This window comes from Necator americanus, chromosome II (assembly GCF_031761385.1).
Source record: "Necator americanus strain Aroian chromosome II, whole genome shotgun sequence".
In the NCBI taxonomy this organism is placed as follows: domain Eukaryota; kingdom Metazoa; phylum Nematoda; class Chromadorea; order Rhabditida; family Ancylostomatidae; genus Necator; species Necator americanus.
This window is the reverse complement of record NC_087372.1, coordinates 5960805-5984122: the sequence shown is the minus strand read 5'-3', so window position 1 is coordinate 5984122 and position 23318 is coordinate 5960805. Positions and strand designations below refer to the sequence as shown.

The window sequence follows — 23318 nt, the reverse complement described above, 5'->3', positions numbered from 1 at the left end:
GGGATTGAAGATGAGGAAAAAAATGTGAAAAGGTAAGGGAAAGGTTCTAATAGAGTTTTTCTGGAACGGTTTTGTCTCAGCAAATATTTTCATTGGGTTACTGTAGAGCCGAGGATGAACAATTAAGTAATTAACTGATTAAAACTATTAGAAGACTACTATATCTGTTAGAAGACTATTACTATCACTAAGAAGATTTATTTTTATGCTCAAATATTCATATTTTCACCTATGGAAGTGATTTTTCTCCCATCTTCTTGAGTTTTCCTTCCTCATCTGACACTGGACTGAGTTTTAAAAACGTTCGTATCAGCTGAAGATGCAAAAAAAACAAGTTAAAAAAACAAAAACTGATCGTTCAAAAACAATTGGTTACGGTAGTTAAAGCAGAAATAAATTTTAAAAAAATAAGTAATAAATAATTGGAGAATAAATTAAAACATTTGAGCTTAAATTGACATTAACTCCATATATCTACGAAACTAGCAACTTAAATAGTTTTACAATCGATTATAGATCTTTTAATTCTTCTATAAGATTATAATTTTTATTCTAATCTTAAGTATTAGGTCGACGGCGCTTACCTTGTGAATTTTTTTCCTAAGAAACATCTGTGCGCTGCTTTAGTACACCGTTTTTTCAGTTTCTCTAGTTATATTCTACAAAAATTCATTTCTATCGTAAAATGGAGGATAAAAATCACTTTTTGTCGTGGTACTGATTTTTTCAATCCTCGTCACCTATCTGAACTCGAATTTTTTAAAAGTTTTTGGGCTAAATTAGGCCTAGGATGTCCAGAGATACCCTGAATAGTTTATATCACGGAACCCACTAAACGTACCCGGATACCCGAGTACATTACGTTCACAGAATTTCCACAGCTCGCTTACTGACTTCAACCAATTTTTCTTCGCCACCACCGCCACATGCAATGCCGCTTTTATTACGAGCGTAGATCTGATGGCAGCAGCTGTCCGAGGGAATGTAAATGTGAAAAACCACGAAATGCAACATAATGTGGACCCGTACGTCACATTTGCTGCGCGACACTTTTGATTAGCCGACTTCGGATGCGGCCGGGAAAAAAAAGAGTGAAACAAAACAAAAATGAGAGCGGAAAAAATCTGTGAAAAGTTTAGGAAAGAAAAGGAAATTTTTCCATAGAATAGAATTGTATGAGGGATTGAGGACGTAGGAATTGAAATTTAATAGACCTCCGTTTCGCCTCTACCTGATTTCTATTCCTCCTTCATGTGAGAGGAAGAAAAAGGAGAAAATATTGAAACAAATAGGAAAAAAAAGACAGGGAAATATTAAAATAAATATGAAAAAAATGAGGAAATAAGAAAAGAAGGAAATTTGTTATTATTTTATTATTATTTTATTGAAGAGATTTTGCTACTATTTTGTTGCTAGGACGGGTGTAAAGAGTTGTCTCGTTGAGTAAACTGGTCAGTCTGGTAGTTGTGGTCCTTAAATTTCCTTAATTTGAAAATGTTTCTTTTTCTATCACTCGTAAACGGCGTTCCTTATCAATCCGAACACAAAATCGAGAACTTTGGCTAATGCTACCTTTAAAAATTAGAAATTTAAAAAATCAAAAAAAAATGTTTTAAAATGAAAAGAAATGTGAGAATTTTTAAAAATGAAAAATTTGTAAAATGATTCTTGAAAGGAACTTTTACTCGAAAACTTTAAAGAAGTAAAAAGGAAACCGCGGATGTAAAGGTTCGTTAGGAATTCGTTCTAGGACCTGCTTTAAATTTCATCGCTTCTATAATTATACGTTATAGCATAGTGTTTCCAAGGTGCTAGCTGGCTAGGTGCTATTGTTGTTAGGCGGGTGTGGGGCTTTGTGTGTGTGTGTGTTCGACGAGCCGCTAGCCCCGTTAACATTCAACATGCATCCATCATTCACAACTACTACTACTACTACTGCACCCCAGGTCGTAGCTGTTGTACTCGCCTAAGACCCCAACAGCAAGCAGCATCCACCTGGATTCAAACGATTCGTATTCAGAATGTCCTATGTGGATAGATTATTAGCAAAGAAACGATTATTCCTAAGGTAAATCTCGTTTCCTCCTGCACACGTGACTCTAACTCTGCAAAAATTCAGTTTTATGCACAACCTCAGCACTATGTATGTAGCAAGAGGCCGCAAATCCTGGAACGGGGGAGGGGGGAACTAGAAAAAAAGAACTGGTTCACTTTAACCCGGTACTCAAACGACGATTTCCTGACCCTGGAACGGGGGAAAAAAAACTGGTTTCACTTTAACCCGGTACTCAAACGGCTTCAGCTTCGTTCCGTTTCAGGAATTTGCCGGACAAGTTTTCTTGAGAAACTGCGTTTTTTTTTTGTCTGCCCCTCCTACAAACACTTAGTGAGATTAATCGTTTCAAGTCAAAGCAAACTCATTGAACAGAAATCGTGCACGCGTGTAGTTTTTTTTCCGATTTTTCATGGATTTCGACCAGTTCTCGAGTGGGTCACTAGGATTTTATTCGATCGAAGCTAAGAAAAGTTTCATAGTGTTCAAAACTTTGTAATAGTCTCCCCGAACCTGAAAAGCAGCCTTGTAAAAGTCGTGTATGTATGTAGTTTTATTGTATTATTACATATTTATATTATTATCTATTTTTTATAATTTTTGTGTTATTTTTTCATTATACAAGTATAGTTCTTTTATATCATATTTCTAGCGTAAGCCTATCTATGTACATAAAAGAGAACTTTTCTTACTACTCTCTGTGGAAAAAATGCTATTTTAATTATTTTCCTTTTTGAAAATTCTATGACGGTTGATATAGGGAGAAAGATAAGTGATTTTTGAATAATAATTCCAATTGAATGATCTCTAGGCTGCATTTTCAGAACAGTTTAAGTTGTATTCTTATAAATTTTTTCCTTTCGTTCCAGAATTTTTTTCAATTCCATTTCAGAATTTCCTTGTAGCCCCACGTGTTTCTTTTATTAAGTGGTCTTACTTGTATACGTTTGCTAAAAGATGTACTTTTCCTAACAAAATTAATTCTTCGCGAAATATCTTGTTTGTCCTTGGAAATGGAGTTCCAGCCATTAGCGTGTCGTTTTTTTCTGCAATTCTATGTTAAGCCACTTACCGTAACCGCTTGAAGTTGACAGTTTTTTTTGATTGTTTACGACGTTAAGTTATGTTTTTAGGGGAGAATTTCTTTTTTTTTTTTCAGTTACACGAAAAAAAGAATGTAAATGGATTGAGGACAATAAGAAGTCTAATTAAAATTACATACATACCAGTTCCCTGGGATTAAAATATAGCTTTATCAGCGTGTAATTTTTTTTATTTTTTTTAAATACTTGACATTTGATATTTTTGATATTTCACATTTGATTGTACAATTGTTGTTCCGCTTAAATATTATTTATAAAATTTTAAATTCTCCGAAAGAAAAATCTTCGGGAAGAAAATTCTCGAGATCATTTTTCTGTTAGGGGGGAGAAACACTTAGTGCAAATTCTTAACTATTTAATATTTAGTTGCGCTTCAATTTAATTATTTTTTAAAAACATACTACAACATAGAAAAAAAAGCAAAGCCATAGTTTCTGGCTCTTTAACTTCTACAGTTTTGAATTCACAAAATTTTAAGTTCTCGAAAAGAAAAATTTGCTGTAAGAATGTTCTCAAAATGTTTATTCCATTAGGTTCCAGAAATACTCCGTGCAAATTCACCTCTACATATATTTTCTTCTCCAATGGGCTAAAAAAAGAGCCAGAAACTTCTTCAAAGCTACAATTTCCGTTCTGGATTCTAATGGATACACTGAATTAACTGTCAATTCGTCGGGAAGTTGTTCTGTTACCAGTATGAACCACATCCAGTAACCTTCAGTGACTTCAGTAAATCCCAAACGACAAATGTCGTTCGTCTGCCAGCAGCAGCCGCAGCGCTCAGCACACACACACAATTCCGACAACCATTAGGCGGCCATTCCGGCATCCTTTGATCCTCGGTTGCGGTCGACTATGTACAGATGGTGTTATCTAGCAGATTAGACATTCACCACCGAGACGATGAAACGGAATCAGATCCGATTCTGTCACGGAATGACAGAGATTAGTGTTCCTTCAAGAGATCCTCTTGGATTGGGAGCTCTGGACGTTCACTAGCTTAACTTTTGTGGATTACAATTTATCCTATTATATTAGAATTAGATTGAATTTAAAATTTTGTATCCTTCTATAGGATAAATTCTGAGATTTTTCCTTCTCTATTAGTGTCCCAACGAAATTTCCCCAAACAAAACCTTTATTAGTCTTTTAGACATTAATTCTATTCTATTATTATTATTACATTTGATTTCCCTTCGAAAGTTCTTTAGGCGAAACTTTTATTAGCCTTTGAGACATTTATTTTATTTTGTTATTATTTTATTTTACTTCATTATCTATGAGGCTTTTATTATTATCCTTTTTCGCTATTTTTGAAGTTTAAATAAAATTTGACTGGAACAATCTCACGCTTATTCCGTCAAGTACCAAACTACCGAAAGGTCAGGGTCCCATCTAAAAAAACTTCCTAGGCACAGTAAGATAAAAACACAAAGAGAAGTATGCCAGGGTTCGAAGACCATGGCATACTTCTCTTTGGGTTTTTTACCTTAGTGTGCTTTTTTACCTTAGACCCGAGAATATTTGAACTTCTGGATTTTTTCTCCAGAAAACCAACTCTACGGCATCCCACTATAGCTGCGGATGATTTGCCGCCGCCGCTCCTAAATGAGCTCTACAAGATCACCTCCTCCTTGAATATGCTCCTAAGGAGATAGGCACCAACTGTGACAAACGGCCCGTGTAACTGGATTTCGGGCCCAAGTCCTTCTTTGCCTCATACATATGAGAGTAAGCGGCTGACGACGAGACTTCACAACTCACTTAACGATTCTTTCAGCGAAAAGTTTTTCCCCGACACTTTTTTTTTCGCACACTTTTTTCTCAGCGCACTTCATCAAGAGTCCCAAATGCAATCGAATGAAATGTGAAAGACAGGAAATCCATGGAATTTAGTTGCTTAGTTGCCTTCTAAGTACTACGATTTTTTTTCCTGAAGTTGAAAAAAGAGCAAGTTTCATGTCGGGAAAAAAATTCATCTCAAACAATAATCTTCAAATATTAAAATTACGATAGACTTTTCATGGGACTCAAATTAATTTTTTTTTCGCTTTTTTTCGATCTTATTTTTTGGTAATATTCTCTTAACCCTCCAAGGAGTACTTTCCGTTTTTTTTTCGAGCGGTTTTTTTCGAACCACGCCATTTAATATCCATCACGAAAAAAAGTTAGAAAAGGGTGAGATTGGATTTCCGCATCAATGGCACATTAGCAATTTTTTTCGTGGATTTCCACGTTATATAGGCTTCACAAAAACTCTTAGCTCTAGCAAAGTGCACTTTTCTTGGGTTTTTACCATCTAACGATTGCATATATCTTAGGATTAAAAAATTTTTCAGATTATGATTCAAAAAACTATTTGTTGACATTATTTTGAATATTATTAATGGTAGAAAATCAGAAATTTGTGGCGAGAAAAAAAAAACTTAGGAATTCTCAGTTTTCCAGCTCCAGTCAGAATCTTGAAATTGTAGTAACTCGTACAGTACGGATTTCGGTGTCCGAAAATTGTCAATCGATCAATAATAAGATTTAGAATGATTCAGTACACTTCAAATAAAATTATTTAATTGAAAAAAAACTTTACTTTTTTCTGAGTTTAGATTGTGGAATCGATCTATTGTATTGTTTTTTTTTACTTTTTATAAGTAGAATATGAACATACTTTTATTATGTAATTCGTCTTGAATTCGCATGAGGATCCTTTTTTTAATTCCGCGGACTTATATGTAGGTTTGGTTACGCGAACTAGTAGGTTTCTAGGAACTTCTCCGGAATCTGAGAGTTTTTCTCGGGAGTACGAAACGAGGTTAAGTAGACATCGTTGAATTTTTGCGTTCTTTAGCGGTTAACGCTTTGCGTGGTGACCCAGTAGTTGCGTAGCGTGTTTTTACACGCGGAAGCTCATCTCAGTTGAGGAAACACTCTTGACCTTATCGGTACGTGCCGGCGTTTACATTAGTAGACGTTACCTACATACATAGATCCGTTCTTCTCCAAATTTTCAGCTCCCTTATTTTCCAGAGAAAATTCCAGGACGCTACCTGCGAGTTATTCTTTTTTAGTGTAACGCAAAATGACTGACTACGGTATCAAATATCAATAATACCATCAAATACATCTATGTTTTCTTGTTATGTTTATTTTTATTATTTATGTTTTTTTATTTTCTTATTTTCTTGTTCAAGAAAAGAGGACTAGGAGATTGTTGGACACCATCAAATACAAATATCAGTATAATAATAATCAATAATTTTTTTTTCATTGAGTACTAGGAAAGTTTTTTCTGGACTCACTTTCACTTCCTGTTATTTCTGAACTTTTATTTTCTACACCTACATGTTTATGACACATCTAACCTCAAATTTTCTTTAATAGCCGTGGCCCACAGAATTTTAAACCCAAACCTTTTCCAAAAAATTCATACATGGAGGTATTTTACTACGGTTCAAGATAATCAGCTACGGTGACAAATAAATAAATAAAAATAATAAAATAAATATAAATACATATGAGTAAATAAAAAAGCAATTAAAACGATTTCTAAGATTTGTTTCCAATTTTTCTTCTTCTGGAGTTTTTTTTTTCGACACTTTTTTCCACTTCTTTTACCCTCATATGAAACATTTGACCTCAAATTGTCCGTAATGAATACTTTAGAAATTCAATCCAGACTTTTTACCTACATTAGTCTTGGTTTCCGTTCCTATCACCATCATCTTAAAAGTACACCGCCTCGTTGCCTTCCTAAGTGTGCCAAATACTCTGGAATAGCACAGAGGTATCGATGGTGGGAGTCAGACATGACGTCCAGGAACAATGCCATCCACCGCTTTATTTGTTTAGGTGTCTTTGATGCTGCGGATATGGCGGGTGCGGAGTTTGTGCAAAAGGAGGTCTTGCAAAGAACAAATAAGCGCGTCCGAAGCTGACGGGTCCATACGTTTGGAATCGCAAGGATTCATAGGAGTCACTTCGACTAGAGTTCTTTCTGCCCTTAGCTCTAAGGAACCACTTCGACCAGGGTTCTTCCTGGGAATCTGGTCCGACGTACACCTTAGTACAATCAACGTAGCTACGCGTAACGAAATCCTAGTTCCTACTATGGGACCGTCCAACTCTTCTGGAGTGCACTTAGAGCATAAGTGCGCGTAAGTATGTGCTTCCGAATACGCGTTATTAGTCTAGGCGGTGGTGGTGTGTGTGTATGTGTGGGCTGTGTCCAGGATTCCAGTACTACGCCGGAATCTACTAAGCCGTTGGGCTATGCTAACCATTTTCACCCCTAGACCATAGAATTGCTTAAAATTTTAAATATTTCTTCTCAATTTTTTTTTTATTTTCCTCCCAAAGTCGAAGCCTCTAACTTACCTTAACGTTGTTCGCACTAGTCTACATACTGTTGGCATACTTCACAGTTACGTATTTATTTTTGCTTAATTTATTTTTATATTTTATTTTATTTGTTTTTTATCATCTTATCATTCCATGAAAACCTGAAAAATCAAAAATCTGACTTTCTGAGAAATTGATTATCGTGTAGAAGCAGGGGAATTTTGATAATTTCAGTAGAATTCTTTCTGATTTTTTTTCTATTTTTGCTTTCTTTTGAATTTCTGACCACTATTTTCTCTTTTAGGTAAGTATGTAGAATCAAAAAAAGGAAAATTGTAAATTTCCTCGGGAGCTTTTGTCTTCTTTGCTTCCCCGGATTTCTTTTTCCACCATTTTTGCCGGGATTTTTTTCCTGTTGCTCTTTGTTGAAGTTTCTTTCATATCATCCCGTTAACAACCGATTTCAAGTCTACGTTGGCACTAATGAGAAGAAGAATTTCAGTTTTGAATGTGAAATTTCAATTTTGTCACTTAAGTTTTGAAAAACGTTCCTTTAAAGAAGTCTTTTACAAAAATTAGGATCGAATTGAAAGGAGCTTTGTGTAGAAAATTCTAGAATTCTAGAATGTAATTGGATTTACTAATTTGATTCCCAAATACCAAAAATATAAAATCCTCGAATTCGTACCTTTTTATTTTTGTTTTTGTCATTTCGTTCTCCTTTTTTTTCTAAAACGGAACGTTGATGTAATTGAGTCACGTGTGAATTTTAATTGGAAAAGTTCGTAATAAATTTCGGGTAGTCCTAAAAGGTTTCAGTTCCACAGCTGGAATTTTGCCAATGTTCTCTCGTGCGAGACTAGTTCTCACGGATATTTCGGAGGATTTTTCGGCTTTTTTTTCGTTTTTTATTTGGTTCAAGTCTCTATCCCATCTGTTGCTATGTTTGACGTCCGTCCTTTTTTTCCTCACATCAACGGAACTGCGGATTTTTTTCCCGCCGCCACGATATCTGTCCACCATAGATTTTCACGTTCACGGAACTCGTCATGATTTCGTCAGCACATGGGGTCTCCCCTATGATCCTCTTGTTCCTCCTATCGGATCGGACCGTCACCGCTATTCACTAGCCCCCATGATCTTGTTTCTCGTAAATCCCATCGCGTAAAGTTAATCCTGCTATATGGCCGGATCATTTGTGGAAATCCAGCCGTGACGAACCCCTGAATCTGCTCCGATATTTTCCCGGGGTTGTTTTTCGGATTTATTTGAGTTTACCTTTGGTATTTTTACACATTTTTCTACACTTTAACCTTCAATGACCCAATTTGTAGTTAAGCAACCAGTATTTCCGGGAAAAGTTCATGTGATCTACGGTAATCAATCACACACATGTCCTTAAAGCATGACTATTAGTAATTAGTGAAATAGAGCGTTCATTATGCGTGTTACGCAGACCGTAGCTGTCCATGTCACTCAAACCACGCTCCACGGTCCCCCCTCTCGCCCTCGCCCTCAACCCACCCCATACCCCTATTCGCAATCGCGGCCACGCCTCCTCTGTCGAAGCCGCACGCAATCCTATACGTATTTCAGTTTCGAGGACAGTTCGTCGATTTCCAGTGGAATTTCCGAGAATTTTGACGACATCTCGACGGACGATCTGAGTGGGACGTGAGTGACCTCATTTATTTATTCTTATTATCTCCTAAAAAAAAATTTCACTGAAAAATTTCGTCTAAGGACGTTTAGTACGTGAATCGCCTCATTTATTTATTCTTATCAACCCCTAAGAAAAAATTTCTCTGAAAAATTTTGTTTCCGGACGTTCGGAGTGTGGAAATCACCAGAAATTCAAACGGTTTCCGCGAATTTTTGCATTTCTGGATTTTTTCTTCGCATTTCCTATAGCTGCACACATTTTTTTCCACTAAAAAAATTCCTTCATAGTTCTGGCAACTGGTTCTACTGGCTGATATCCCCATGTGGTAAATTTTCAGCTATTTATTAGCTCTTTCATCTACTTTCGCTTATTCGGACCAAGATTTTTCCCTCTTTTTTCCAACAGCTCTTATTTCTGTCATATTATTTCCTGAAATAAAATAGTAAACCGAAAAGTTTCTTTTCTATAGGAGTGTAAATTTTCGTAGTATTTTTCTAGGTTTTTTTTTTGTTTCTTAAATTAACATTTGCACAACCTACATCTCTCTCTATCTCTAAAATTTTCTATTTGTTTTCGAGTGAATGAAATGACAAGTGCAACTGAACGTGTCAATGAGAACGTCGGGAAGAAAATAGTGAGGAAAAAACTGTTCCATAACACAAGTAGCGCCATCAAAATAGTCGGTAGAGGTGAATGATTTCCGTTTTTTGACATTTTCACGTGTTGCTTTGGGACAGAACGCTATAAAGGTGCATTATTTTTTTGTTTTATTGACGTAACGAAAAAGGGAGGTTCACAATGTTTGTACTAGATCTGAAGCTAATTAAATTGAGTTAGTCGTTTAAGCTTAATTATGCTAATTAGGTCGAGTTAATCATAGAAAGAGTGGGATTAACTTGAAAAAAGATGAAATTAAACCTAGATATCGTTGAATCGTAGAATTCTCTTATTATTCTGATATTCATTGGCGGTTTCTCACAAATCCGAGAAAAATAGGCTGTTTTTACAAACTTTTTTCTAGCTTTTGTATTAGTTTTACCTTTTCTTTGGAAAAACATATTATAAAGTGAGAAAAATTTAAAAAAAAAAGATTGAGGAGGTCTCATATCACATTGCTTATGTTCTACTTCTATTTAGGCTGTTCTATTTTTTTATTTCGAATTTTTCTCTTACCACTCTATATTCGTTTTACTGTTTCCTTTTGAGAAAATATTGTTAAATAGTGAGGAATTGGAGTCTCACCGTATTTTATATACCATTATATATAAACTCGTGATGGATTTTTAGGTCCTGCTACGAAAAATTGACTGAAAAGCTTCAATATAAGTGCAAATAGCAGCCTATTTCCATTCTATCGCCGCTAATCCTAGGATTAGAACGAGGTTCTGAAATAAAAATGTGTTCGCGTGCCCTTAATTTCTTCTCGAACTTTTTCTTCACGATCTAATCTTTCTCATTTTCTACTGGCTTTTCTTACGCTACGCTTACGTTCATACGCTCTTAAGAGTTCACTGAATAGTCGCAAATATTTAAATCACTAAAAATTTTTCCGAATTTCCTCTTAGGAACATTGAAAAGAATAAATAAAACTATGAAAAAATATTGAATAAAATAAATATAATTATACTATAGGAATTTCGCTGTCGCCAACGGGTAATTATGGGAATTATATGAGATTAGAAAGATTGCTTAAAGAATTATTGGATTTGAAAGAGCCTATCGTGGTCCAACGATTCTTTTTACTCATTTATTTATAGATTTATTTTTTTACTTCATTTATTTTTATTCTTTTCCCTCTGATTTATTTTTTTCCATATTTTTAAAAGGCTTAATCGAGTAAATTTGTTAACAAATAGCTAAATTAACTGCACGACATTAATTTATTGTCATAGCCCGTAGCCATTTCCTATATTTCTTCTATATTTCATATGTATTGTATTTGTATTATTATTTTATATAATTTTATTGTATTTTATGTTTCATACATATATTTTATTTTTACATTGGGACAAAAAATATTCACTCGAACTCTCCGAAGATGATTTGTAACCACTAGTAGCTATTAGATACATGATCTGCCCTTATCCAGGAAATTTCCCCTGAAATTATCGATCTCTACCTAACTGTCCTCTAATCGATAAGCACCTCTTAGCTTCTCCACGAGTTCTTATGTATGGCGTTACGCTTGAAGAGAGTTAATTGGGTAATTGTTCTCGAAATGGAGTGCGTGGGTCGGTTGGCCGTTCCGGCCGCCGGCGCGGGCGCACGTCCACCGAGCAGGTGGTTGCGATCCCAGAATGCACTTAATCGTATCCCATAATGTTTCGTACCGCCACACTATACTACTTTCTCGAATCAATAACTTCAATCAATATTTTCAACGAAGAGAAAAAATTCACCAAACCCTTGTAATCCTCAATTTTCACCTAAAAACCCGTGGTCGACCGCAGCGTTCGACTTCAAAAAAATCAATAAGTAAGTCTAATTAATTAAATCTTCAAAAGCAACATACGCTTTACAGTGACCATCCTATGGCTACCGTAGCAGCTGCATACGGTAAACTGGGTGACTATCAGCATTTCACGAGAAGCACATTGAAAGGTGAGCGCATGTCTTTACTTTTATTTTTTAATTTTCACTCCTATTTTTTTTCAATTTTAAACGTCGATTCGTTATTTTGGAAGTAGCAAAGGCGACGTTTCAGTAGGGAGACCATTGTCAATTAATTTATTGCACTTTTTTTTTAAGAAACATCATCAAGAATCTTTTTTTTTTTTCAATTGAGGTTATAGGCAATACATATTTCACTCATTTCTTCGTCTTTAACGTTTTTCATTCAACATTGGCACAATTTTCACTTTATCATTATTTATTTGCTTCTTTAATAAGCTTTAATATACAGAACAATTCGATTTCACGTTGCTTGGGGCTAAATCCATTGGGAATCTCAATCCGTGGCAATTTTCTTACCAAACTGAAGTGGTAGCAAGAATTTTTCTTTCCGGGCCTAAAATATATGCTGAGGTTAGACAGCAGAATCGGTGACAAATGAATTTTAAGAAGGAAAAGGAGAAAATTTCTATATTCTTGAAAATAAAATATGAAAATAATGCCTAAAAAATTCAACTTTAACTTCAAGTTTTCGAAAAGAAAAAACTGATTTCTATTTATTTTTTTTTAGCACTGAGCTTACTTGACTGTAGCACATAAGTGAAACATTCCACCTACTTCTCATTTCAAGGGAATTCTTCCGGATTTGCCCATGTTTGCCTGTCTTTGAATGACTATAGCTTTGAATTTTCCAGGCTCTGACAAAGGCGATAACGCCGAAACGTTAGCTATTGTTTAATGAAGACGATCAATAACAGTTTTGGCTACAGCTCAAGAAAATCAACTAAAAATTTTCTGGATTTATTTAGTACATGTGATGTAGCTATGTATGGGATCCTCCAGCCTCTTCCTAAGGCTTATGTCGGAGTCATCGTCAACCCACACAATGAGCTATGAAATACGTTCGTATTAAATTACGTGTGCAGCAATGGCAAAGGGCATCGAGTGTCCGCATAGTATTTCTCCACATTTCAAGACCTATATGTTTAGTTTAGAATTTTAAAGGGATTTTCAGGGTTTTGACATTACAAAATAAATTACTAGTCAATTTTAGTTGGTCTCATCTTCAGTAAACTTAGCCACGTTATGTATCCTGACCAGATTGTAGCTCTTATTTCTTTTCTTATCTATCTTATTTTAATTTTAATTTAATTTAATTTAATTTCTTTTTATCCTGGATGTAACGTTTGCTTTTTTTTTCCTTTTCACCGTCTTTCCCACCACCTTTTTTTTTAACCGAAATCGACAAAATTTTCACCATCACGTCAGCTCCCTATTATCCAGCCTTTATCCATCCAATACTGAGAGGTGACTATCATCAAATTCCCTTTATCGCCTAGTGAAGGTTTTTTCTTCTGCATTTTCCTCTTCTCGGATCCTTGAGGAAAAAAGGAGTGAAATTATTTTTGCACGTTAGATTTTTCACCACTTTCCTTTGATTCCATTGTTGTTGTTCTAGGGAGTTTGTTTCCGTAGCTTAATTTCCCATTAATCCCTTTCTTTACCTCGTACAACTCGTTCAGCCCGCTGCCTGTTGGAATCAATCAATAATTTTTTATTTTCCAATTTATTTACTGTTAATTATTGTCATCGAGGAAATTCAGTCGTTAGAAGTAATAAAAAATAAAGATAACATAAAAATATCTCATATGAAATAATATATAACAATAATAATGATAATATAAAATAAAATATAAATATCTATAAGATAATATAAAAAATATATCTATAAAAATCTCTTTCAATTATCATTTTTCTACTTCAGCCGCTTTTTTTCTTGCTAGGGACCTGGCTAAATTCCTGTCTATGACAAGTTTTCCATTTAGGACCGCGTTCCTCCTCCTCAACCATCGACAGTCGTGCGAAACGTATCGCGGAACAGGAGAACATTCATCAACTTCTTCAACAATGCAGAACAAGTCAACGTGGTGCCGCATGCCAGGTGATCCTCCACTTTTTCCCTTCCTGAATGAATGAAGAAAAACCGGAAATGGCGATGTGAGGAATGTCACGATCTCCATAGCGATCTTTTACGAGGGTCAGATGGGCGCTGAGTTTTTGTTAAATTAAACTGCGTCTCTTCGTTTTATGCACTCTCTCGAATTCGTGCAACAGTTGACAGTCAGCATACGCAGCTGGTCATACACATAGATGGAATTATCGCCGCCTATTCATCCTAATCGTGCCATATGATACTGTATGAGGAAGAGTAGGAACAGGGCGAAATATGTGCGACAGGTTGCCTGATTCCCCCCGTACTCCTCCTCGAATTCCTCGATTTCTCCGTGATCAATGCTTTATTTTCGTTTTTTTTTCTCCCCATTTGTAGCTGAACCACGAGCTCCAGTGTTTCTTTCTGGATTAGTCACAGGGTTCAGGATTTAGTCCAGTCAACTGAATTGTTGGTTGGTTAGCCGCCCGGTTTCGAAAGAGCCGACACTTCAAACGTACACCGAATGAATTAATTATAGTAGTTGTGGACCGCCTATCCACTATCCGTCATATGTAGGTGGGACCCGAATTATTGCGAAAGGTTCATCTATTACCTGCAAATAATATCCTTACTATTTGGATTTTTTGATGTCAAGTCAATAAATCCTCTTCACACCTCCTATCCATAGTTTCCTCCCTTCAAGAAATTCTGACGACTTTTCATACTTTTTATCCTTTTTTTAATCGAATTGTTTGTTGTTCCCGCATTGTTTTCCGAATTCTTTGTGAAAACCTCTTTCTTTATCCTTTAAAAAAATTAAGTTAATCCCCTAAAATTTTTCTTAATTATTTTGTACCCTAGTGATTTTAAATGGGTTTTTTTTTTGTTCTTTTTAATTACAATGAGTATGTACGCTCAAACGCAGAAAACTACTATTTCAGCGAGGAAAAAAAATTAGTTAAATTATCCACACCTTTTCGTTGTTTTTTTTTTGGAGGGGAATGAAGGAGAAATCAAGGAAAAACACAAAAAGATGGGAGCACATAAGCGCTGTCTGAACTCCGAAACTAACATTCCGTCAAATTCCGCGATTGAAAATTATTATTTGGAATCTGTGACTGTAAATGAAACATCTAAGTTTTTATTTTTGAGAAAAAAAACTTTTGCAATGAGTTTTGTTTGTGTTCAGAAGTCAGCTAATCGTAAGTTTCTGGTGCTTGAACACTTCTATCGCACTCTTGAGACTTTTCATAAGAGGTAGATATAAAAAAGGGCAAAATTACATTTATATAAGGTTGAAAAAAGGGTTTTTTTAAATCTCTTTCCTAATCAAAATATAGCAGAAGTATGGGAAGTTAATCTTTTTCCTAGTATTTTTCTAGTTTCCACAGGTGTTTATTGAATAAAATACTAGTAATTATTGTGTATTAAGCTACCAAGTTTATGAATTAAATCTAATGAAATTTGGTGAACTTGGTCGCTACTTGGACGGGAATTCCTCCAATATTTTTTCTCGTTAATTGGTTAATTCTAGCAGGAAAACTTTTGTAGAATGTCGAATAACTTTAGTTCCTAGTGCAGCTTTTTAGGAGCTGGTGCAGCCTTTTTGATGAGGTGAATTCTAAACAGGTCTCCGATTTTCTTAGTGATACACCTGATTTTAGCGCTACACTACAAAGCTCTTAGTTGTATTATTGAATTTTCGAGGATTCTTTCCACTAAAAATCTTTTTTACAATCTTGTATTTTCTGGATATTGACGTTCTGGAAGGAAAAAAAACAGATGAAATCTCTTTTTTCCTTCTGCGAACACCTCAAATAATTCTTGATACTCAGTTTGTTTTTTTTTTCATCATTATTCTATGTTCATGGATTTAACAGTAATCCATTGATTTCCCTCTCCCCTGTCCTAAAACCGTGTTTTTTCTCTCTTTTTTAGAATTTGTACATAAATTCAGACAATTCAAAAACGCGTTGTTTTTGTTTAGCATTCGACGGCTATGGATGATGCATGAATAGAGCGTAATTAATTGTATCTGTAGGATGTTGTTTTCATATTTTTCCCCCCGTCCATCCTACATTAATTTATACTCAGCGGGATAGCAATTGTGAGTGACGGAGATCTACAGGTACATAACTCTGAAAGCGTCGTCTATTACTATTCATCGGACTCCACTTCCCTTCTAAAATCTCATTAAACCAGTAATTTACTCGCAATAAACGTCCATTCTATATATTCGACTTCGACTTGACCTCCAACGTACGAACGAGGAACACACACACAAAGGAACGAGTCTAACGCTGATGTCACTGAGAAAACAACTGTTTTCCATGCATTCTGATTGATGTACGGCCGGACCTCAGCCGTGGTGATCTTCACTCGACACCCCGTACGTACACGGATGGAACGGGACGGAACGGAAGTGATGGTCCCATGGTCTCCTACGTCTCAGCCAGCTATGGTGGTTCCGGTCCAAACATCTTCCGAACACACATACACAGCAACGCGGGCCGTAAACAAGCCAATAATAGGAGGACGCGGCCTGCGTCATGTGCAAAAGTCATCAATTGTACGAGAAATTAGAGCCCTCCGGAGATTCGAACGTGGACCACTAAGCCGAACGACATAGCCTTGAAATGAGTCACACCGATGGGAGTATTAGGGGTTCAATGGGGTTTTAGAAGGTCGAGTGGAAGGAAATCTAACGTCTTGTGTTTATTTTAATCTCTGGCGTTCGTATAAGGAATAGAACGCTGGTCAACAATGAAGTAGCGAGCGCTCCAAAATTTTACTTTCTTTTACTTACTTTCTTTCTGTTTTGTGAAAGGGTTCTCGTTTCGTAGGTCAACACAAGACCAGAGAAAGAAATAAGAAAGAAGTATTTGAGAAATAGAAGGAATATGTAGAAAAAAGAAAGAGAAAGAAAGAAGTATTTGAGAAATATTTGAAATTTTTACTCTTTTATTTTTACTCCATAGGTGGCACCGGAAGTAGAGAATAATAAAATGCTTTAAGTAAATATTTTTCTTACATAGTTTTTCAATTGATAAACGAAATTCATTCCTTTGTCTTTTTGACATTTTTTTTGCAAAAAAAAAGAGGAATCGGTGAATCAAAAATTATTCCATATTCATTCTTTTGTTCCTAAAAGGGATTTCAGTTGTCCTTTCACTCTTTACTTTTTGTTTTATTAAGTTTATCCGAATAGATTGAGATCAGCTCAACTTTTTTTATACACCCTTCTGAAATAACCTCAAAATATTCTCGAAGCTTCTCAAAAGGTCTCTGTTTTACATTATACGTGCTCGTTTACACCCGGTGAAAGCAATTTTCTGGATTTTCCTTCGAAATCATCTGAAAATGTTTTTGGAACTACCAAAGAGCCTCTACTCTACCTATTATGCGCATATTATGTGCACAATTGCATCCGATGGAACAATTTTCTAAAATATTAAACGGTTTGGAATTAAAATACATAATTTAAAAATAATAAACGCATAATTCAAATAAAAATAAATAAAATTGGAGAAGTTTATCTGGATCACATCCAACCTATGTACTAAAAAATAACGTCTGGATAGTCATTTGCATTTTTTTCCAGGAAATTATTCCTTACATACATCCGAGAAAAATTACCGCCTAATCCTTTGCTTTTGTTGCTTATCGAGCCACGTTTATTGTCTGTTTACGTTGTTTTTAGTGCGAATGCGGTGTAGGTGATTTTAGCGAGTTGTGAGTATGTGCTGTCTAATGATGAATTATCCGAGGGCACTGTCAGCTGTTTATGGCGCAGCCGGCCGTAAACAATTCCTCCACCAAATCTTATACGAGGTCGAGAGGGTGTCAGGAAGCGTACCACCTTAGCGTACCTTTTTTTCTGTTGTTCTCCGGTTTTTTTCTTCTCTTCTCCATTTTCTTTCTTTTTGTTTACCTATTTTTGCGCTATCGATGTTATTTGTCTTACTGCTTTGTTTTCCTCCGATTGATCCGTTGAGGAACCAATTAGGGAATGCAGTGAGCTCAGTTCCACCTCTGTTTTTTTTTTCTGGGAAATTATGTGAAGTCCTTGTCAGTAACGCGGCTTTCCTGGTAATTACACCATTTCAGCCGTTACGATCGCCAGGATACGCTACGTACGGACCACAACTTGCTTTGTCGGCCGATGGTGACACGCTAAGTGTGCATTCACGGAGTTCACTACGCGTCACGTCGAAGAGACAAGACCAAACCAGTAGGTTCATCCGTTCAATCATTTCACTTCACATCATTTTAGAAGAAATCCGAGATGACGTCGATTGCATGCACTTTTTTTTCGGGATGGGAATAAGCGTGCCAAGCAACCATTTAGCGATTCGGATCGCTTAACGTTTTCTAATTGGGGTGTCAGTTGACGCCAACGTCAACTAACACGCGATGTTTAGCGATGCGCGAGAACTCGGGCTCGGCCGCAAAAAAAGACAAAGCGATTCGTCCGAGTTGCTTTGAAGTGTCAAAGCGTATCATCATGAGACATGCAATGGGAGGGCTAACCGTGGACGCTTTCAATAACAATCGTTGTCCTTGAAAATCCTGGAAACTTGCGTTGAAATGATTCTTTTTAGTTGTGGGAAACTGGTGATGTAATAGGTGCTCAAAAGTGGGACCCATTTGATTCCGCTTTGGGTTTTTTTTTGTTTAAATTGTGATAATAAAGAAAGTATTTCAAGTGAAGAGTTTCTTCCCCAAAATTCTACTTGTTGAAAGAGGAATTTTGAGGAAAAAAAAAACGAAAAAAACAGTCCATGCTGCATGTTTCACTTCACATAGGAATTATAACCGAGAAAAGAGAAAAAAGAAAATCCATACATACCTGAGTCTATCCAGGGGAATAATTTTATAAAAAGGAGATTGAATAACAAAACAATGTTATGAAAAAGAAATGGTCTTCCGTATTTTTTTTTTGAGATTTTATTTTGTTTTTTTTTCTCCTTGAAAACTTTGTATAGTAATGAATATTTTGTTTATGAAATAGTAACAGTATTCTTGATTTTTTTTTAGAAATAGTTAACAGTTTTTTAGTTAGAATTGTACGTACGTTGATCCTACACAGATTCCACTCTGATAGCTGTACCTTCAAATTTGCAACACAACAAAATTTTTAGTTAAAGGCATCACTCCACGAATCTGAGGTGGTGCAGATTTTAGGTGGAGTATTCGTATACGAGATGGGAGACTATGGAGAAGGGGGTGATTCCGTCCATTTCTTCCTAATTGCCGTAAAAAACGTCCCGGAAGATACGGCTTCAGGCGTTTTGGCGCACTATTTTCTACAGGGAGTTCGACTGGAGCGTGCCAGCCTTGTGCGGCGCTTCCGGGCCGTTTTTTACGGCAATTAGGAAAAAATGGACGGAATCACCTCCACCTAAAATCTGCACCACCTCAGATTCGTAGGGTGATGCCTTTAAATGTGGCTGTGCGAGTTGTACTTGCGTTTTGAATTTTTTTTACTTCTCTCCTTTTTTTTGCGTGCACTTATAACGGATCTGATATTGAAGTCTATGAATGTTCGGAAAATGAAGGTATCCAGAAAATAGATGTCGGTCGGACCGTCACGTTCTACTGAGGATTGGGAGGAATCCGAAATTTGATTAGAATTTTGATTAAAAAAAAACAAATGTGTCGGCGTAGAAGGATGATGTTCTTAATTATCAGTGATCTGATGAAAGCTTTAAGGCTGTGATTAACATCAGCCTTAGGGCGAACAATATGGATATGCCAGGAAGGAAAAATATACGAAAAGGGAAAAATTCCTTTGAAATTGGTTTGAAATCCTTTTTAAAATTCCACTTAAGAAAATCTCTAATGGTATCAGAGATAAAATAAAATCAAACTATTCCAACAGTCTTTTTTTTTGGAATGACATCCTCTTTCATAGATCATTTTCCTTCCGGATCCATCCTTTGAAAATAATGTCGCATATTCAGCAGAGGTGGCAGGTGCGCTGATAAATACTTCATAAGAAGTTGCTTGAAGAGAGAATGCTTAGCCCCGTATTAGCATCGTTCCAGAAAAATCTGATCAAAGCGAAAAACAAAGAGGGTTTTTCCGAGGACTTGCCTTCTCTTTTTTCTAGGCAACATTTCATATTTACAGTCAAAATTTCTTTTTCTAAAGCAGCATGCAAAGGTTAGGAATGGTTCTAGGTAGTTCTTTGGGTTTGTAAATAATTATTTTGTTTATAAAAAAATGAAAGCCGTTCAAAAATGGTTGATTTTTAGATTCATTCTATTCTTTTCACTTTCTTATACATAATAGCGAACAAAGCTGCAAAAAAATGGTCACAAATGGATTTTTTTTGCTAATTTTTTTTTCTGGAGGATACGTTCGAAATCTTTGCAGTGAAAGTCGTTCTACAATAAGGAGGAGACGTGTAAAATTCTTTGTAGGCTAAGCACCGTATTCATTTTATGTTTCAGTTAATGGGACGTATCTTAATTTGCAATGACGAGTGAAAAAAAAAATACATAGAGAGACCGTGACCCATATTTCGTGAAACATTAAGGAAGTGAGGATTTACCCTTCACGGTCTACTGCTCAAAATTATCTTATTATGTTTAGTGGAGTGAGTTTTTTCTTGGGGGTTTTATGATAAATTCTGATTATTATTAGCGCAAAGACTCTTTCTTTGGTTCTGACTTTTCTCGGATCTGTAGAATAACTTTTCCAAATAAATCTCCTTGCTCAGATCTTTGATGTAGGATGGAGGTTTGTTTTAGAGCTCGAAAACAGGTTTTTAGCGATAAAATAGCCCCAAAACTCAATCCTATATGATTTATATTAAGCGTTTTTTTAAAGGATATTATAGGTTACGATAGACATTTTTACGTAAAATATGTGAAGATGGAGTGAGAGAAGATAAATTATTTTCTAAATTTTTTTTTTTTTGAGATTTTTGTGCAGATAAATCATATACAGGACAACATTCATAGCTTATTAGTTGGCCTCCGAGATGTTCCAATGATGCTTCCCCGGTTTGTTTTTTTCTCTAGACATTCTAAAAAATTTTCTATAACTTGTTGTTGTTTTTGTCACACACTTCACGCGCTAATCGGTAGTGAAACAAAGAGAGAAAGTAAATTCGGTTCAAATTCGCATTCGTTTACCGACGGCTACTAGGACGTATTATTATTATTTTTTATTAAAAAAGGACGTACAATTGAAATTGACTCTAGAACATCTTGCTCTATCTTGCTCTCTAATGGGATATTTTCGATTTTTTTTATTTGCACGTGAAGTTTCTTTCCGATTATTTGCTCAAAATATGAAAATTTGAAAAAAAAAATTCAAACCATTGAGAAAAATGTTGTTAAGAGAACACTATGAAAAATCTGTTCTTTTTTTTCGTGACTAGAATACGCATTACGGACGAGCGTAATTTACAGCAAACGACCTTTTTTTTCTGCAATACTCCGTTGGTTCTCTAGTGGATTCTATTCAAAAGGTAAATTTTTTCAAAGAGAAATCATCAAAAAAGAGCTGTAGCAGAGGTGGAAGAATAAATTCTGTTCCGAGGCTGGCACATCCATACTTTATTGCGATATATTGCGCAGTATCTTACGGGATACGTGTGAGAATAAGTGCCGATGCGCTTAGGGGGGACACATTTTATGCCGTTGCGTTAACGCAGCCGATTGCAGCGCTTCACCGGTACTAATCCTTAGGGTTGTTACTGGATTTGAGGGTTTTTTGAGCTGTAGTCCTTTTCTTCGCTGTCATAGATTGGATTAGGAGTGGATCCGAGGGCTGTATTTTTGGTAGTACTAGTACAGTACATTACAGTACAGTTTACCAGTAGATGTCTTCGATTTATCAATCAAAATTCCAACATCCTTTATCCCTGAACTTTTTACCCAGAAGCGGAAGCAGATATTTTTTATTTATCAATCAAAATTGCAACATTTTCTTTTTTTTTCTTTTTTTCACACTTTTTCCTCTCTGAATCCAACGGAATAGTCCTGTAACAGAGAAGAAAATTCTCCTAATAAATTTCTCTTCTTTTTCTCTCTTCTCTTTTGAAATCTTTTCTCTGTTGAAATAAATTTCCTTGAGAAATTTTCAGAGTCTTTAGAGTTAGAGACCTTTACTGAGTCTAAGAACACCTCAAATTTTCTTGAGTTATTCCAGATCTTATCGAAATTCTCTTAGAGTTCATTAGTCAGTGTATCCTTTCATTTTTCTTCACAAACATTACAGCTAACTTTCTACAGGAAGGTGAGGAAATTGCAGGAAATTTTGCATATTTATGTTTTTATTTTTGTTATCGCATTGGACGTAACCGTCTACCGTATACTTGCTTTAGTTCCTTTCGCAAAACTCTTTTTTTTTAAGTTACACTTTTTTTTGGTAGTCTTGGAACTATAGCTATAGTCCCTAAATATCTTCGACTGTACAATTGTTTACAAAATAGAATATCCATAGGAATATTAAGAATATCTAAAAATAAAAATAATAAAAGTATTAGGAATATCTAAAAATATAAATAAAAATCCTGTTTAAAAGAATTCACTATGAACGTTTTTGAAACTTTTTTCTTTTCTTTTTTTCTTTTCTTTTTTTTTCAGCGCTTTCTTTGGAAATTCCCATCACCGTGGAATTAATACAATGGAAAATTAATTGTATAAGTAAAAACTTAGCAGTTTCATGATTCTGTTTCATTTCAGTTCCATCCTTTGCCGGTTATCATTCTTTGGATCGCAAATCTCATCTATCCGAGTATTATCGGGAAAATTCTCCGAATAGATTGGGTGTATTCGATCGAACAGCTATGGCAGCACTGTTGAGCCCACGTCGAATACCACAACAACCACCAGATAGTATGCAAAGACATAGTGTTAGCGGTAAGATACACATACATACATTCTCCTGCATCGTATTATCAGGTTTTCTTCTCAGGACCGCGCAAGTCCTTCTAAGAAATCCCATAGTCGTTGTTGTATGGTGGTCGTGTGATGTGATGTCGATGTGTTGTGCATGTGCTTGTCCAGCTTTCCGCATGCTTCCGCTTATTAGAGTTTAGAACCTGTCATGAGGAAGGGAATGAGCGCCCTTAGGCCTTGAACCAACCTAAGGGCAACGTATTGCGAAATCGATGTGGTAGAAAACCCTGGATAAACCCCGGAGTTTGGATTGCAGATTACAGAAACACGTCTGGCGCCGCTTGTCTTCCCCTTATTGTCGTAAAACGTAGAGTGTGAGAAGGCGTTTTTTCCTACGAATTCATTCCTACTAAATCAGTGGCAATGCGTCACTTCAGCGCACTCGCCGCGTTCACGAGCGAGCGGTCCAAAATCGATAGGGTCTCTTCAGCGGCCCAATAAATGAAACCAACCAACAGGTTGCTGAGGGGACCAGAACGTGTACAAGAGTGGGCGTTCTAGTGTACGTCGTAGGATATAAACTGATTCTCACGCCCTTTCTGTGGACGACTACGGGGAATTTAGCGGGGCTGCGATCGTTTCATTAATCTTCAGCCCAACTTCTACGTTTTTCCTGAGGTTCCGTACCACGTACCTCACTCCATGATACGCTGCCCTTCAATTTTCCTCATGACATGTGTATAGGATAGTGCAATTTTGCGTGTGC

The 23318-nt window shown here is 35.9% G+C and overlaps 1 protein-coding gene across 4 annotated transcripts in view; it reads left to right on the top strand.

The window, feature by feature from the left end:
• RB195_016982 (uncharacterized protein) overlaps window positions 1–23318 on the top strand; it is a gene marked incomplete at both ends in the record, with an annotated part of 129903 nt that overhangs the window by 86842 nt on the left and 19743 nt on the right. For all 4 annotated transcript variants that reach the window (XM_064183759.1, XM_064183760.1, XM_064183758.1 and 1 more), the window contains 5 exons: window positions 9088–9165; window positions 11676–11755; window positions 13591–13706; window positions 17805–17928; window positions 22397–22573. In XM_064183759.1, coding sequence (XP_064039638.1) covers window positions 9088–9165; window positions 11676–11755; window positions 13591–13706; window positions 17805–17928; window positions 22397–22573 — 575 coding nt within the window. The remainder of the gene's footprint in view (window positions 1–9087; window positions 9166–11675; window positions 11756–13590; window positions 13707–17804; window positions 17929–22396; window positions 22574–23318) is intronic.